This window comes from Nesoenas mayeri (assembly GCF_963082525.1).
Source record: "Nesoenas mayeri genome assembly, chromosome: 1".
Taxonomy (NCBI): domain Eukaryota; kingdom Metazoa; phylum Chordata; class Aves; order Columbiformes; family Columbidae; genus Nesoenas; species Nesoenas mayeri.
In genome coordinates, this window is record NC_137541.1 from 16,636,889 (window position 1) to 16,653,347 (window position 16,459).

General features: G+C 38.0%; 1 protein-coding gene across 1 annotated transcript in view; it reads left to right on the plus strand.

Moving 5' to 3' along the window:
- The window catches only part of KIF21A (kinesin family member 21A), a gene marked incomplete at both ends in the record, with an annotated part of 90,992 nt that overhangs the window by 34,953 nt on the left and 39,580 nt on the right, over window positions 1-16,459 (plus strand). Inside the window, 8 exons of the mRNA XM_080343921.1 lie at window positions 1,405-1,554; window positions 2,266-2,400; window positions 5,412-5,579; window positions 7,440-7,555; window positions 11,984-12,179; window positions 13,003-13,192; window positions 13,867-13,930; window positions 14,726-14,929. Of these exons, the coding sequence (XP_080200047.1) occupies window positions 1,405-1,554; window positions 2,266-2,400; window positions 5,412-5,579; window positions 7,440-7,555; window positions 11,984-12,179; window positions 13,003-13,192; window positions 13,867-13,930; window positions 14,726-14,929 (1,223 nt within the window). The remainder of the gene's footprint in view (window positions 1-1,404; window positions 1,555-2,265; window positions 2,401-5,411; window positions 5,580-7,439; window positions 7,556-11,983; window positions 12,180-13,002; window positions 13,193-13,866; window positions 13,931-14,725; window positions 14,930-16,459) is intronic.

A 16,459-nucleotide genomic window follows, 5' to 3' on the forward strand; every position in this document is an offset into this window, starting at 1 on the left:
TGATGCTTTAAACGCAAGGAGAGGAAGAATCAATTTAAGGAAGAGCAGGTGTAAATGTGTGTTACTTAGTTCAGTATTTGTGACTTTATCTACTTTGGGGGGAAAAAAACTCCACTTTTATATGACCCAAGAGAAAAGCTGTTGGTTTCACTACTGCTGAAGTAAACCGAGTCCTATAGTCATATGTTCCTATAATTGCTTTAAAGTCTAACAGGCTGGCAGTAGTTTTGCACTGGTTTAGATTTGTCACTGCTAACCTTAGGCAGGGCTTTTGGTTGCTCTGGCTAATGTTTGCCTAGAGAGAGCCTGTGCCTGAGCATGTTACGTGGGAATGCTGGAGTCTTCTGTTCTCTCTGAACATGGGGAGCTGCAGCTCCTGTTCTGCTTAGGCAGCTGCGACAGTAGGAGTTTAAGGAGTAGTAACCAGTGTAGCTTCTGAATTCCTTGTGTTTTTTGACAGGACATTACAAATGTGACTGAGAGTCCCTATAACCTAGAACATTCCTATGAAGTGATAATCCATCTTCTCTAACACTGATAACTACATAATAATTTCTGATCTCTTTGCTGGTTCTGGTATAATTTACTGACCTGACAGTCTGATGTGCTTAATGACACTGAGTTAAAAGACCACTAAATGTACATGTACTTGCCTTCAGGACACCCAGGGAAACATGCAGTAAACATTAAGCAGCCTGAAACATGTAGTAAATAGTTGCTGTTACTCATATGATTGTGCCTGAAAGTTATAACTAAATCTGGGACACCAAAGCATAGGTATTGTACAGAGGAAAGTACAAAAGCCCTGCTCAAGAAACCATGAAATTATTTTTGGCCTGCTGTTTGGTGTCTTTAATAAGCAGCTTGCACAAAAGCTATTATATATTAAATTCCTTCCAGGGGAAGAACAGTTTATCTAAATGAAAGAGACGTAGAATTATGAAGGTGTGAGAGAGGAGATGAGAAAAGGTGTGATGGCAGGGAGAGCAAGTGGAGTGAGTTTGAAGTTTTTGGAGGAGAGTGCGGTCAACTGAATCAACAAAGCAAAGTCAAACCTGAGGACCGCAGGTGCCTGCTGCAGAAACCACTGCTGCAGAAACCACTGCTGCCCTCGTTCTGCGGGCGTCCAGTGCCGCCCCTTGCCTGGTACCACCAAAGAATTTTCTCCCTGATCTGATGACGTGGAGGACGTTGCTGCTTCTTTGGGTGGCATAATAGCAAAGTGGGCAGATGGCTGCTCTGTCTATCATCCTATTGTCCTTGTAAGTTTGGATTCTTCACAGTATCTTTTTTTGAGAGCCTTGGCATTTGCATTTTTAAGAATATTTTATATGTGCCATGCACAAATGTATTAGTCATTGGAGGAATTCCTAAAGTAATATATATTTTTTGTCTTTTCCTCAGCTTTACAATGAAGAAATTCTTGATCTGTTTGATACTACACGTGATATTGATGCAAAGAATAAAAAATCAAATATTAAAATACATGAAGATTCAGCAGGAGGAATTTATACAGTGGGCGTTACAACCCGAACTGTGAATGGAGAATCAGAGGTGATAACTGGAAATAAATTGTTCTGTAGCATACCAAGTGCTTTCCACAAATGTTGTCTGTTTTCATAAGCAGTTAAAAATAGAGGTTATGCTTGCTAACATCTGCATCTCAGACAATTTAGGTGTAAAGTTTAGTTGAAATTCTTGTTTTCTTTGGTTTCTGTACACTTAAAACTGATAAATGTCTGATACTAAGTGTGCACCACTTTCACTTAGTGCTAGAAATACACTTCTGGTAATAGTGTAGTTCTACTGGGAGAAAAAATTTTGGCATGTGTAAATCTAATCTCCCAAATTGTATGTTATTTTTCCTGTGCCAGGAAAGCTTTGCACGATGATTGATGTGACATAAATTACTCTTCATGAGTGTGCATCGCAAATCTGAATTAAAATGTTATTGTACTGTTATTTTTGAAGAAAAAGTGCAAAAGTTGTCCATTTTTGCCACAGGTGAATGGAAGGAAGATTGCTGTGTTACTACCCGGGAAGAATAAAACAGAGCAGTACATAGATCGAAGTGTTTTCTTTCAGAAACCACAAAACTCCCCAACTTTTAATTTGCTTATTTAAGAATCTTTGTGCTTTTGACATATAGGAACAGAAATCATAGCAAAGGGAAAAAGCTTGTTTATACCCAAACCAATAAGTGTTATAGGAACACTTTTTATTTAAACTTCAAGCAATATAACGTACTTCTTGTCTGTTTTCTAGATGATGCAGTGCTTGAAGCTGGGGGCTTTGTCTCGAACCACTGCCAGCACTCAGATGAATGTTCAGAGCTCACGGTCACACGCCATTTTTACTATACACTTGTGTCAAACCAGAGTCTGCCCTCCATTTAACACCGTATGTATCCTGGCTGTTATTAAACTTCACTTTAGTAACTGTTTTTCAAAATGTGAATATTGTTTTGGCAGCCACTGCTGTCTGAATTGCACTTAGTAAAGATGCTACAGTCATCATCATGCTTGATGAATTTGGTAAGCATTATAATAATTTGATTTAATCTGTGCATGTGTAACCATCCTCTAGCCAGAGGCAACAATAAACTGCAGTCTCTTACATTAATCTGCCCATTCTCCTCTAGCATTTTCTTCAGTATTTTGTTGCAACATACACAAGCAAGAAAGTTAAAATGTAATTTTTCTTTAATTGGGAAAAAGTTTTTCAGTGTCTTAGTAGTTAGTGGGTTTAAGATTGCAGTCAACTAATTGACAATGCTTGTGTATTCCAGATTAAGTGCTTATGTCCAACAAGGAGCAAGTAGAAATGCATTAGATTCTGAAACTTGGTGTATTTATTTCAAGTGGATATATATTTGGGATTCAGATGTGTTGGTAGGTCTATCCATGTAACCCAAAATCTAAACTATGAATATAGACGAAGCTGTTCTGTAGAAGACTTTTTTTCATGTGAATGTTGCTGTTAGTTGTAAGTTGCTGTTGATGCATCTTGTAAAGAGGAGAGTTCTGAATAAATGTCTGCTACCCAAAACTACAGTAGCTTCAGCGGGACTGAATTTGGTTATTCTAAAGGTATCAAAATTAAGTATTTCAGTGAAGTTCTAAGTAGCTGGTTAGCATTTTGCACATAGATATCACATTTTTAAGTGTGTGAGACAGTGAATTGGATTTGTAGTGCTTTTTTAGTGTGTGGTTTTTTTTTTTTAATGCTACAAATAATAATTTTAAGGCAAAAAGAGAGTTGTTCCCTGGTCCTTTGTAGTATGCAGACCTGCTTTATGCACCTGTTATAACACTTCTTCCCGCTTTCTGCTGAAACTGCAGCCCTGGTGCTGTGGGCAGCGTTCTGTCTTCTCACTCGGGAGGGACTGGCATTATATCTGAAGCCCAGACAGGGCACCTCGGTCACTGCATGGTGACACTGCCCCATTGGATGTTTTGTTTAGCTGGGGAGTGAGAACTCATCCAGTTGCCTTGTTTCCCTCAGGCTGCCAGCGCAGCAAACCACCATGCTGGTGCCCTTGTGGTCTTCCCCACCAGCTGAGCCACCCACTCTTGCCTGGTTTCTAACAGAAGTTTGTGTTAGAGAAATGGGTGGCTTCTTTCTGCCCTGTGTCAAAAAGTGGTTTTTTACCTTTTTTTTTTTTTTTTTTGAGCTATGAGCAAGATAATTTAACTGTCTGGAGCAGGACATTGCTAGATCCTGAATCTGCAGGCAGCACCCTCTCCTCTCCCTGCAGTGTCTGGGAGAGCAGAGATTAGACCTGACATTGGCCTCTGAACGCTCCTGGCATGTAAATTAATATGAGCTCTTATTGGGTGACCAGGAGGGATGCAGCTCAAGTTTCTGTCGTTGGTGCTGTCTGGTAGACAACAGTTTTGGGAGGCCTTTGTTACCAGGGCAACGCAGTGGCAGGGATGAGGTGACTCTGCTGGCCCCAGGCTGGGCGGGCAGCCAGGGCTGCAGTGCACAGACACGCTGCTCCTTGTGCTGCACTCACACCCCCCGCGCTGCTCAGGAGATTCTGTACATATATTTGATTTACTAAATAAGTGAGAGAGAAAGAAGGATGCATTAATCAGTGCTTTGAGGTGTAGGAAAGAGGGTGTGATCCACCAGCAGCATAAATGTCAAAATAGCTGAAAAGGTGTGATAGTCCAGTCTGGAAGGGGCACAATTCCTGTTGTCCTCTGAAAATGCTACACAAGGAGATTGCTTAAGAAGTTTGGTCTGCAGCCACACACATTACCCCTTGCACTAGTGAGGGAGCTGTGGGCTAGCTGACTAAGGACATAAACATCATTGCCACAGAATATTTGAGGGTTTCTTTTAAAGAAAAACAAACCAATCTGTGGTTTGTTTTTATAGAAGATTCCTATAATAACAAAGCCTGTAGATTGGGCTGTGTGACTATAAGTCCAGTATACACTTGCTAGATGCCTATTGCATGCTGCCGTGGCAAGCAGAGAGAAATTGCCTTGTGGTGTTTATTTTAGTAGAAATGTCTGGAACTGAGTGATTTCAAGATTTTTCTCATTCAGCGTTGCTTTCATGGCAACAGGTCTAACCACACTTAGACTAAAATAAATCTCCACAGTATGTGGTACAGCTACAGTAACTGACGGAGAAAACAACCTTGGTATTATGTAATGAGAAAGGATAGTTTTACTGCTGTGCTTTGGGATGTGAAGTGGAAGAGGCTGAGACTATGGAACCTGCCCAGGAACACACTGCACTATAGGCAGGTGCCCCACACTGATGGAACTGTGCGTCCATCATGGCAGCTTACCTGGGGGATTGAGGGGAGAGAGGAACCTCTTCTTCGTCCAGTGGTTTCTGTGCTCTCCTTATCTCCTGCTCAAGTCAGAAGTGCTGGTGTGATACTGGTTGCTGGGGAAACTGACTTAAAAAATTAATTCCTAAAATAAAGCTGAAGAGTTGTGCCACAGAGAAGCTGATGATAGGGATTAGAGAGGTATAAAATATCTCTTGAGTTATTTGGCAGGCTTATGAACTGGTAATTTAGGAGGGCAACACTGTCATTGTTTTTTTAAAAAAAATCAATTTCCTTTGACAATTGTTTTAAGACTTGCATTCCAGGTGAGGTACAAATTTCGTTGCCTGACTTGCTGCCCTGAAAGAGTTGTAGCCCATATTTACAAGTAATTTGTATGTTGCTATTCATGTACATCTATAGCTGGGTCTTGAAGAATTATGTGTTACTGGATATGACTAAAATGGAGACAGGTTTTTGAGAGATACTGATCTTGTTATAAGAGAATCAGTAAATAAGGAAGGAAGTGGACATGACAAATAGGTGGTCTTGTAAATAATTGTTGAAATGTTAATGTGAAAGATCTTACCAAGCTTTATGGGTTCTCTCTTAATTTCAGGATAATGCCACTGATAACAGGATAATATCTGAATCTTCTGAGATGAATGAATTTGAAACTCTTACTGCCAAGTTCCATTTTGTTGATCTAGCGGGATCTGAAAGATTAAAGCGAACAGGAGCTACAGGAGAAAGGGCAAAAGAGGGCATTTCCATCAACTGTGGACTAGTAAGACACTACGATTTCTTTCCACTGGCTATTGGTACCATCTTCTCTTTCTTTTTGGATCACTTTGTTTTTAGGAATCCCTACGGAGAAATGCATCATGTGCAGAACAAGGACTGTAGTACAAGATATAACGGCATATATTGGTGGTTGCTGGGTTATGGCTTGCTAACATTTTCTTGGTTGTACCTAGACCTTAACTAGCAAATGATGGTACTTAAAACTGTAGTGAAATATGGAGTAAATAACTTTTAAAAGATATTGCAGAGCAGGGGTGACAAAGTCATTTTCACTGGGGGCCACCTCAGCCTTGCAGTTGCCTTCAAGAAGCAAAGGTAATTTTAGGACTGTATCAATGCAAGAGTTTGCCAATGAGTTTGACACCACTATTGTAGATACTTCATTTTTATTTTCATTTTAACTTTGTCAAGACTCAAACAATGGGAGAACATTACAACCAGTTTGCAAGGAGTACAGGCATGTAAAAAGTGGACAATGAATTAGAAATGGAATTTTTAACTTATAGTGTCACTTTTTTTGCTTGTGTACTGGCACTGTATGGGGTGGGTTTTTTTTGGTAATGAATTGTATTACATTTTGTAATTTAATTGTGACTACAGTGAAAAGTAGAGCTAGTGATTATCCATGGAGATTGTAGTTTCATGCCTTTATTTTGAGCTGCTTGGCTGTGTGGAGGCTCTGTGCAATTGTCTTTTAAAGACTCAAAAATACGTGTTGGTTTTATATATGAAAACATGCCTTTTTCTCTGGTCTAGTTTGTAGTACCAGAGAGGTGTTTTGCAACTAGAACATTCTTAGTGATTCTTTTGTTGTCACAATGGTGATTCTGTAGTTATTCTGGTTATATTGTATGTAAGAAAGAGGAGGAGAATTCAGTTCATCCTCATCATTGACATAAGCACAGAGCCAACACAGCTTGGGGGTTTAGATAAGACAGATGTGTCCTTAACAAACAGGATACAAAATGAAAATCAGTGTGATAAAGCTAATATTTTCTATGATCACAAAACTTTAATTTACAGTAAATTCCAGCCCTCAGCTTTGGGAAACAGATTGAAGGTGATTTAAACATGATAAAACATTTACAGAATGTGGTGTGTGCGCAGTTCTTCAACTGCTGGATGCAGTAAGACCATGTTCAAGACTAAGAACATGATGTACAGGGTGCCATCTAGAGGAATGTTCTTTAATTTGGCATGTGAATAGTCTGATTAAAGTATATGCAGTTGCACATTAAAACTAATTTTACAGCTTAATACTAGGTTGCTTATAAGCAGGAATTAGACCTTTTCTTAGCAATGAAGAAGGATAGCCATGGACTACATAATTTCAAGCCTTAAATGCTTAAATCTTTGTCAGACATTCCTTATTTCATACCTGTAGAGGTAGTAAATTCTGCTTTATTTTCATATTAACACTCTATATCTTATTCGAAATCTAGTATAAAGTAGATTGATAAAATTAATTTTTAAAAGAAAGTAGCTATGGCTTGAAGTAGAGATCAGCTTTAATAATTATTGAAAGTAAATGTTTTTTACATTAAGTATTTCTAACTTAAGTTTGCAACTGACATATCAATAGACAGTGCACGTAAATTGTGCTAAGCACATAGCAGTTGCAGATACCAGACTACAAGACATCTGGTTCACTGTTGATAGCAAGGAAGTTTATAGATATCTACTGTAAAATGTAAAAATATTTAGAATTTTTTAATTATGTTAACTTTCATGAGCATATTCGTTTATTCAGAATAGGCAGACCTCAGTTTGTAGCTTTTTTTGAAACTAAAACTGCTCAAGAAACAATTTTAACTTATGTGTTACATGATTTGGTGTTTTATAGCTGGCACTTGGCAATGTAATAAGTGCACTGGGAGATAAAAGTAAGAAGGCAACTCATGTACCATACAGAGATTCAAAGCTTACAAGGCTACTTCAAGACTCTCTTGGAGGAAACAGGTATGAAAACTGGAATGTTTTATGTTTTTCATTGTAAATGAACATGAATGAGCACATATTCTTCAGAAAGTAAAATAATCATTAAACAATGATAAAAATAGCTGCTTTTTTGTTGGAGGGAGGTTCCAAATATAAATGACTGTCATGATCGAAAACACTGGCAATGCAGGGCAAAGATTTTAAAGAGGCTTTTTGCATCGTTCTTTTCAGTTCTATTGTAGCTTTACTAGACATGAGGCTTCGAGTTACTTAGAAGTTCCCATTTCCAGGACAAGTCCTTTCCATGAAGACATCCTTAGATTATAAACAGCATAAATGGTAAATTTTGTTATTGTGTTATAGCCTTATTAATTACAGCATAGTTTAAACCTGTGATGAGTTCATCTTTTGGAGAGGTTTTTTTGTTACTTTTTATTTATTTATGGTGCTTAATTCTTTGCTCTGACCATCATGCACAGGAGCTTGGAGTCAGCTTCCTGCAGACACTGCCATCTTTTTGTAAAGGCTGTAATCTCAGGGTATGGTGCATATGTCCAGTTATCTGATGTTGGGTTAGAGCCTAATAAAAACAAACTACTGTATCACCAGAATTGTTTGTATGAAGCTGTTCTGTATACCTACTGCACAGGCAAGGAACAGAGACTTTAGCCACCAGAAGCTTTGTGTAAGCAAACATTAAGAAATTTATTAAAATAATACAAATTTTTTAGTTTTAATGTTAACATGTACAAATACAAAAGAGTGTAGTAGCGTATGCTTTAGCAAGGTAGTATTCTTATTCCTCTTTAGTCCAATACAGCTGACTGCTGTTTCTGGAGGGTAGGAAGTTTTCTGGGCATTTCAGAAAGGAATAGGGAAGTGTGGAAGAGAATTCTTAAATTGTTGCTCTGCTCTTCAGAGAGAGAACTTGAGCAACACCTGCAGCACCACAGTGCAAGGAAACGCAAAGAGCCGGACAACACAAGTAAAATAAAGACTGAAATTTTCAGAAGTTCTTAAGGGAGAAAGAAGCTCAATTATGAAAAAAAAATCAGCAGAAATCAAGAAAATAGCTCTTCTAAGCTCTTTCTAAAAATAACTACAGATAGCATTCCTTTACTGATTTTTATATCAAATACACTAGGTAATGAGCATTTTTTTCAAACCACTTCTAAAACTGCATATTTGTTGAAGAATTGTTTTGTCTCTAAAATGTTTTCCTGTCTTATAGCTCTGCTGCTCCATCTCCTGTTCATAAGGAGAAATCACATATTTTAGTGTACAATGTACAGAGAGTAAATGCTGTCCCAGAGCATTTGCATGGATATTCAGATATTCTTTCTGTTTTTGACTTATGTTGAATTTGTGGATACCCCCTGCCACCACCACCTATATTTATTTATGTGATATGCATGCTAATACATGTCAAGTTAGCAGTTTGCTGTTAAGGAAGGATTATACACATCAACATGATTTGAATATTTTCTTATCCATGCTTTGGCAACCAAAAAGCGTGGGAAAACTGAATTTAAATAAATATGCTGTTCTTCTTCTGGAAAATTATTTGATTTCTGTCAACATGTTCTCTTAGCCTTCCCAATTCTCCTCTAGGTATTACAGTCCACATTATTGTTTCTCTTTTGCAAATACTCAAAAAAGACTTACTGGTGGTGATTCAAGTTGGATTGCAGTGAGTCCTGAGTTAATGATAATGAAATAGTTGTATTATTGTAGTATTGTCACTGTAATCCTGACTTTAAATATAATGCTATAACAGTTATGAAGCAGCATTTAAATATTGTTTCTTGAATTATTCAAATAAGAACACAAAGTATTGGTGGTTTTGGAAAGGATTTTTTTCTCAGTCTGAAATTACGGAAGGTGGAAATCGGAATCTGGTCTGCCTAATGCAGATATTGCTCCATTGACCTGGAGACAGTGCGTTCTTCCTAATGCCACCACCTAAGCTTTCATAGAATTGCAGAATTGTTTAGGTTGGAAAAGACCTTCAAGATCATCAAGTCCAACCATTAACTTAGCACTGCCAAGTCCACCACTAAACTATGTCCCTAAGCACCGCATCTATGTCTATGGTGACTCAATCACTTCCCTGGGCAGCCTGTTCCAACACCTGGCAACCCTTTCCCTGAAAAAGTTTTTCCTAATTTCCTAATCTAAACCTCCCCTGGTGCAACTTGAGGCCATTTCCACATGGTGTTTAGGGACATGGTTTAGTGGTGGACTTGGCAGTGCCAAGTTAATGGTTGGACTTGGTGATGTAAAGGTCTTTTCAAACAGAAATGATTCTATGATTCTCATAGAAGGAGATCAGATTGGTCAAGCAGGACCTGCCTTTCATAAGTGTGTGCTGACTGGGCCTGATCGCCTGGTTGTCCTGTACATGCCACATGAGGGCACTCAAGATGATCTGCTCTGTAACCTTCCCTGGCACTGAGGTCAGACTGACAGGCCTGTAATTCCTGAGATCCTCCTTCCAGCCCTTCTTGTAGGTGCATGTCACATTTGCAAACCTCCGGTCAGCTGGAACCTCCCTGGTTAGCCAGGACAGCTGATAAATGATGGAAAGTGGCTTGGTGATCACCTCTGTCAGCTCTCTCAGAACCCTTGGGTGATCCCATCTAGCCCCATAGGCTTGTGGGTGTCTAAGTGGTGTGGCAGGTCACTGACTGTTTCCCCTTGGATTATGGGAGCTTCATTCTACTCCCCATCCCTGTCTTCCAGCTCAGGGGGCTGGGTACCTGGATCACAACTGCCCTTACTATTAAAGACTGAAGTGGAAAAGGCATTAAATACCTTGGCCTTTCCCTCATCCTTTGTCACTGTTTCCCACTACATCCAATAAAAGATGGAGATTCTCCTTAGTCCTCTTTTTGTTGCTAATGTATTTATAGAAACTTTTTTTTTAATTGCCTTTTACGACAGTAGCCAGATTAAGTTCTAGTTGGGCTTTGGTCCTTCTAATTTTCTCCCTGCATAACCTCGTGACATCCTTGTAGGCCTTCTGAGTTGCCTACCCCTTCTTCCAATGGTCTCTCATTTTTTCCTGAGTTCTGGCCAAAACTCCCTGTTTAGCCAGGTCAGTCATTTTCCCAACTGGCTTGTTTTTCAGCACATGGGGACAGCCTGCTCCTATGTCTTTAAGATTTCCTTCTTGAAGAACAACCAGCCTTCCTGGACTCCTTTGCCCTTCAGAGCTGCCTCCTAAGGGACTCTGTCAACTAGCATCCTAAACAGACCAAAGTCTGCCCTCTGGAACTCCAATGGCAATGCTGCTGATCCCCTTCCTGACTTCTTTGAGAATCGAAAACTCGTATCATTTCACAATCACTATGCCCAAGACAGCTTCCAATCATTCAAATACAACAGAGAAGCTAATTTCTCTAAAGCCTGGTGAAGAGGATTCAGTCCATCAAATGTAGGTGTTTTCCCCATCTGTTGAGGTGCCATGTAGGCACCTTCAGAGTGCGATCTGGAGCTGGAACTCCAGTTCTGACCCTTTTAGGTTGTTCTCATATGATGCGAAATGAGAGTGTGCTCCAGGGAATGAGGAATGGGACCATGGTTCCTCCATCTGCCTGTTGGATAATGAAACCACGTGGCTAGAATGCAGATTTTTTTGCCTTTTACTGCTTTTGTGCCATTGTTTTTTGCTGGTCTGTCTGTTCAATAATTCATTTGAAGCAGGGAATTTGTTTTCACCCTGCATATCCTATAATGGGATGGCTAGAGGGTGTTGTAAGAACCTGAGAGGCAGGTGGTGTTCATAGTCCTCCCGCACTTAGAGCTCAGGTCCTGCTGCTTTTTGTGGAAGTGCTGTAAGCAGTGGTGGTATGAAACATGGAATAAATAGTTATAGCCAGGTGCACTAAAGCTAAGTACCAGCTTTTGGGCTTCTGTTGGGGAACAGGAGGTAATTTGCAGTGGAGAATTCAGACAGTTTCAACCTCGGTAGAACCTGAGGTAGGCACGGGGTAACTTAGGCACTTGTGTACATGCATGGATGAGCATTCAGGCAACTTTCAGATTAAGTAGGTAGAAATTAATGAGAGCAGGCAGTCCTGACTACTATGTGATCCAAATTGCTGTCTAGGATTTCAGGTTGATCTTTGGACTTGAACTTCAGTTTACCTGTGATTACGCAAGCTAAATATAATTGGAAAAGCATTCTAGGAATGCCAGTTAATTGCTTTTATAATTTTACATGCAGAACAATTAATGGTCTGGTATCTCCTATGCTATGCTACAGCAATACAAGATGTAACGGTGCTGAACATTGTGATTGGCAGTCTTCTACTGTGAATTACAGGAATATTTTCACAAATGTTATGAAGTCTCTATTCTTGTCACCTTCTACCTGAAAACCTGTTAGCTTCTCTCTACTCTTTTTGTTCTTGATGTGTAATGCTGACCTATGTTTGTAACTTGCAGTCAAACACTCATGATAGCATGTGTGAGCCCTTCAGATCGAGACTTCATGGAAACCTTGAACACGTTAAAGTATGCCAATCGAGCACGGAATATCAAGAACAAGGTTATGGTTAATCAGGATAGGGCTAGTCAGCAAATAAATGCTTTGCGCAGTGAGATTGCACGGCTGCAGATGGAACTCATGGAATACAAAACAGTAAGTTTATCCCCTTAGGACTTCTGCTTTAAAATGCTTACAGTTCTACAGCTTGTTTTTTTTGTCTGCTTCCACTTTGTACACAAAAAAATTTGAATAGCAACCCTAACTTAAACAACACCTCCAATTCCAGTGATTACCAAACATTTTTAGAAAACTTAGATTGTATCCCTAGAGAAAAGATACATAAATGAATGCCAGTGACATCAACAGGTTCTGCATGCTATTTGCTTTTTGAATGGCAAAAATTGACCTTGTCATGCTCAGTAATGAGAAATAGTCACTTCCAAAGCAATAATGACCACAATTTAGATTGGTACATAAATGGATGTGAACAGTAATTGTGTATGGCTTTTAAAGGCTTAGCGGGAAGCTAAAACAATTTGTGTTTTAAAAATAGATTTGAATTTATATAAGGTGAATACTCATACAACACAATGCCCATTTCTTCCTGAAATTTAAAAAAAATAATGTTTTGAGCAATAAACGTGGCTACCAAAGTGTCCTCCTACATTGTTATCCTTGAGATGGTATCCTAATTTGATAGAGGATTCTCTTTCCATTTCTTAACCTCTTCAAGAGCTTGTATTTCAGACTAAGATGGAATTATACAGGACTCAAATCCTAAAATGTTGGCCAGACATCAATGATTTGAAAACTATCTATTTATCCATGGTTTTTAAACTTTTTGAGAGAAGATTATCTTTTGCTCTGAGTGTCTACGTGGAATAGAAATAAATCTGTGAATTGCCTTTGCCAAGTTAAACATTTTTCATGTGTAGATCAGCCTTTATTAGTAATAAAATGCCTTTACTTTCTTAAGGGTAAAAGGATTATAGATGAAGAAGGTGTCGAAAGCATCAATGACATGTTTCATGAAAATGCAATGCTGCAAACAGAAAACAATAACCTGCGTGTTAGAATTAAAGCAATGCAAGAGACTGTGGATGCACTGAGAGCCAGAATAACGCAACTTATGAGTGATCAGGCCAACCAAGTGCTGGCCAGAGCAGGTATGTGGTGGGTACGTTGTGCTTGTGTGTAAACGGCTTAATAAATTAATGAACTTCAATAATTTCTGTGTTCTTTCTTCATGGGTCCCTTTGTAACAGTAATGTGGGACCTGCTTGGGCAGGGCTAGGCTCCGATCTGGAGAATTCCATTAATAGAAATAGTTTGGTGCCCTGATCTGCCCATTTATTTAGGACTACGAACAACATGAAATGTGAAATAATACTTTTGGATAGGAATTACTCGTGTGCTTAGCTATACATGGGCTTAGTTATTTTGCTTAGGGTGAGGACATGGACACAGATAAGTGAATGTTGGCTTGCTTTTCACCTCATAGAATAATTGACCAATTGACCATGACTTCATTGTTCTCTTGTGCACTGTTTGATTTATGGTACATGCATTGTTAAAAGTTGCTAATATGGAAAACAAATGTACTAGAAAAAGTTATGTGTAATAATCCTGATCATATGGCACAGAGGAATCAGAAACTTAATGCAGCTTAAAGAGGAAATGTATTTTATAAATCAGATAAAATCAAAACCTACAGCCCATATGACTGTTTCTCTTTGCTAGTACCTTGTGCCTTGTAACTGTATTCAGATATTTATACTGTTATTGTCCTTTCTCAATCTTTCTCTTCTGTCCACCTTCCCTTTCTTCTTTGTCCATTAAGGAGAAGGAAATGAAGAAATTAGCAACATGATTCATAATTATATCAAAGAAATTGAAGACCTCAGGTACTTGCATGATATGTATTTGAACATTTTTTATTAAACAAACAAAACGTAGTGTTTGGAAGTAAATACTTCAGCTGTTTTCCTGTGTGAGGATGAATTTAGAACAATGGTCTTTCAGTTTCTAAGATCAACTGGTGTTGCTCTTGGCCACAGAAAATTAAGATGTTAAAGATGAAGGTGACAATAAAAATGAAAGTAAGATGTTGCCTAAATAAAAATGGTGACTTGATATTGTTGCACAAAGGGCAGCAAAACATGGAAAACTCTTTTGTTGTCTTTGTAACCTTGTATATAAATGATAATACTGAGAAAGTACTTGCTACTTTTTTTTTTTTTTTTAAACAATAAAGTGTATCTGTCTTCCTTTCAAATTAAAAAAAAAAAGTATTAAATATTTTAGGTATTTTTTTCTCTTTCTTGGAGATGTATCATGCAACAAATATTATCTGGCCTATTCCAAGCTAGTGTTAGAGCTTTTGTGTAATGTGTATACACATACAGCCCATGCAGATATTTATCTGTACGTATGTCTGTGTGTATTTATACAGCCCTTAGCATTTCTATATATCCTGTCTCGGGTATACAATATATGTACAGTATACATAACCATTCTGTAAAATGGTCTCATCAAGGGATTTACTGCACTTGTATTTTGTAAGACATCAACTTGGTTTGCAGTTTCTTTTTAGATTGAAGTTAATGCATTGCAGTTCTAGATGTTAAAGAGTATTTGTCTCAAACATTAGCAATACTTGTGATTTGTGGTCTGCAATTTTTTCCCCCTTTTTTTAAAAGAGCAAAATTATTAGAAAGTGAAGCAGTGAATGAAAATCTTCGACGCAACTTGTCAAGAGCTTCAACAAGATCCACGTACTTTGGTGGACCATCAGCATTTTCAGCTTCTATGCTTTCTTCAGAGAAAGAGACATTGGAAATCCTAGATATAGCCAAGAAGGATCTAGAAAAGCTGAAAAAAAAAGAAAGGAAAAAGAAAAAGAGGTGGTGTATGAATTTTAATGCTACTTGTTTTTTCTTTCTTAGTAAAGAGATGTATTTTTTTAACCACCGAGAATTTAAAATTAATTTGTTATTGCTGTGTGAGTTTGGATCCTAAGCTGCTGTTTCTTCAAACCCTTTTACAAACTGGAGTTAAGTGTTTTGCATCTTTTCTTCCAGTGAAGTATGCAGTATTTGTAATGTCTCTGTTGTAATGATTTTTTTTCTATGTAGCTATGGCCGGTGGTAAAAGCACAGGTGTCCATAAATCTTGATTTTTATTTTTTTTTTTTAATTTAAAATGCATCTGAAATTCAACAGAAGTTTTCAAAACCAAAAATTATAAACTTTTTTATCTACCATATGTCAAAACTGAAGCAGCTTTCTGAAGAAAAGATACTCTGAATAGCTGGGATTTCTTTGGTAGACCTTGGAATGGCTTCTTTTCTTTATCTTCCTACTTTTATGAATGTTTTTGATTTTGTTTCCTAATTTTCTGCAACATCATGCTTTGCTGGTTTTTGCTATCCAACTTCTCATCTACTAAAATACTCATAGACATGGATATAAATGCCTGTTCAGACAGCAGTTAGTGCAGCAAGGATCTGTTTGTGTACTCTGAGGCTGATCCTGTTAGTTATTTTCCATACTTCTATTACTCCTTTTATTAATGCCCCTTCAGACTTTTTCCACAAGTTAAAACTAAAGTAGTATAAGCCTGAAATATAGTTGGAATATAAACTGGATTTGAGTTAGTGATATCTGCAATTTGAGGTCCTATATCTATAAATCTATTCACCACACAAATGTCTGATGCTTGTAGAGAACACTTACTGTAGTAGCAACTAGATTCTTCCTTTGTGTATGATTTTTCAGGAAACTCTTGTACTTTTATGGGTATTTTGATAGATTTTATGTCTCATGTTTATAGGAACTTAAGGGGATGATGGAAATATTAAATGAAAATAGCAGAATGTTCTGACCTCTCTTCAGCTGGGCATTTTAATGTTTTTCAGCTGTAAATGCAAGAACAAAGAGATTTGGTTTTGTGTAATATGTTTCAACACATTTCATATTCAAGCAGGCATTTAAATACAGCCTTAGAGCCCCATTTGTTAGACTGGGGCCTGAGTATTAGGTAGCAGACAAGATTGTGACCACAAAACAGCTAAAGGTTATTAGATATATTGAGTAATGTCTTTTATTGTAGGAGATAATGACTTTAAAAATGTAGCAAGTAAGAACACATGCTTGTTCATTTTGTTCTTTCTTATCTGAAAGTAGCTTCTGTGTCCAATCACACTTGCTCACACCAGGACAGTAATCTTATGAATGGGATATCCGAGTGGTCTGACCTAGAAGTAGGGACTAACTTACCACAAACTATTTTTGAGCTCAGTTTTCTATAAAATTAGAGGCCATATAAAATTTAAGTTGGAAGAGACCTCTGGATTATCCAGCCTCCATTTTTAAGCAGGTTTTGTGTTCTTTAGAATGGGATCATATTCTTCAAAGTTCTGGTAAGGTTTGAAT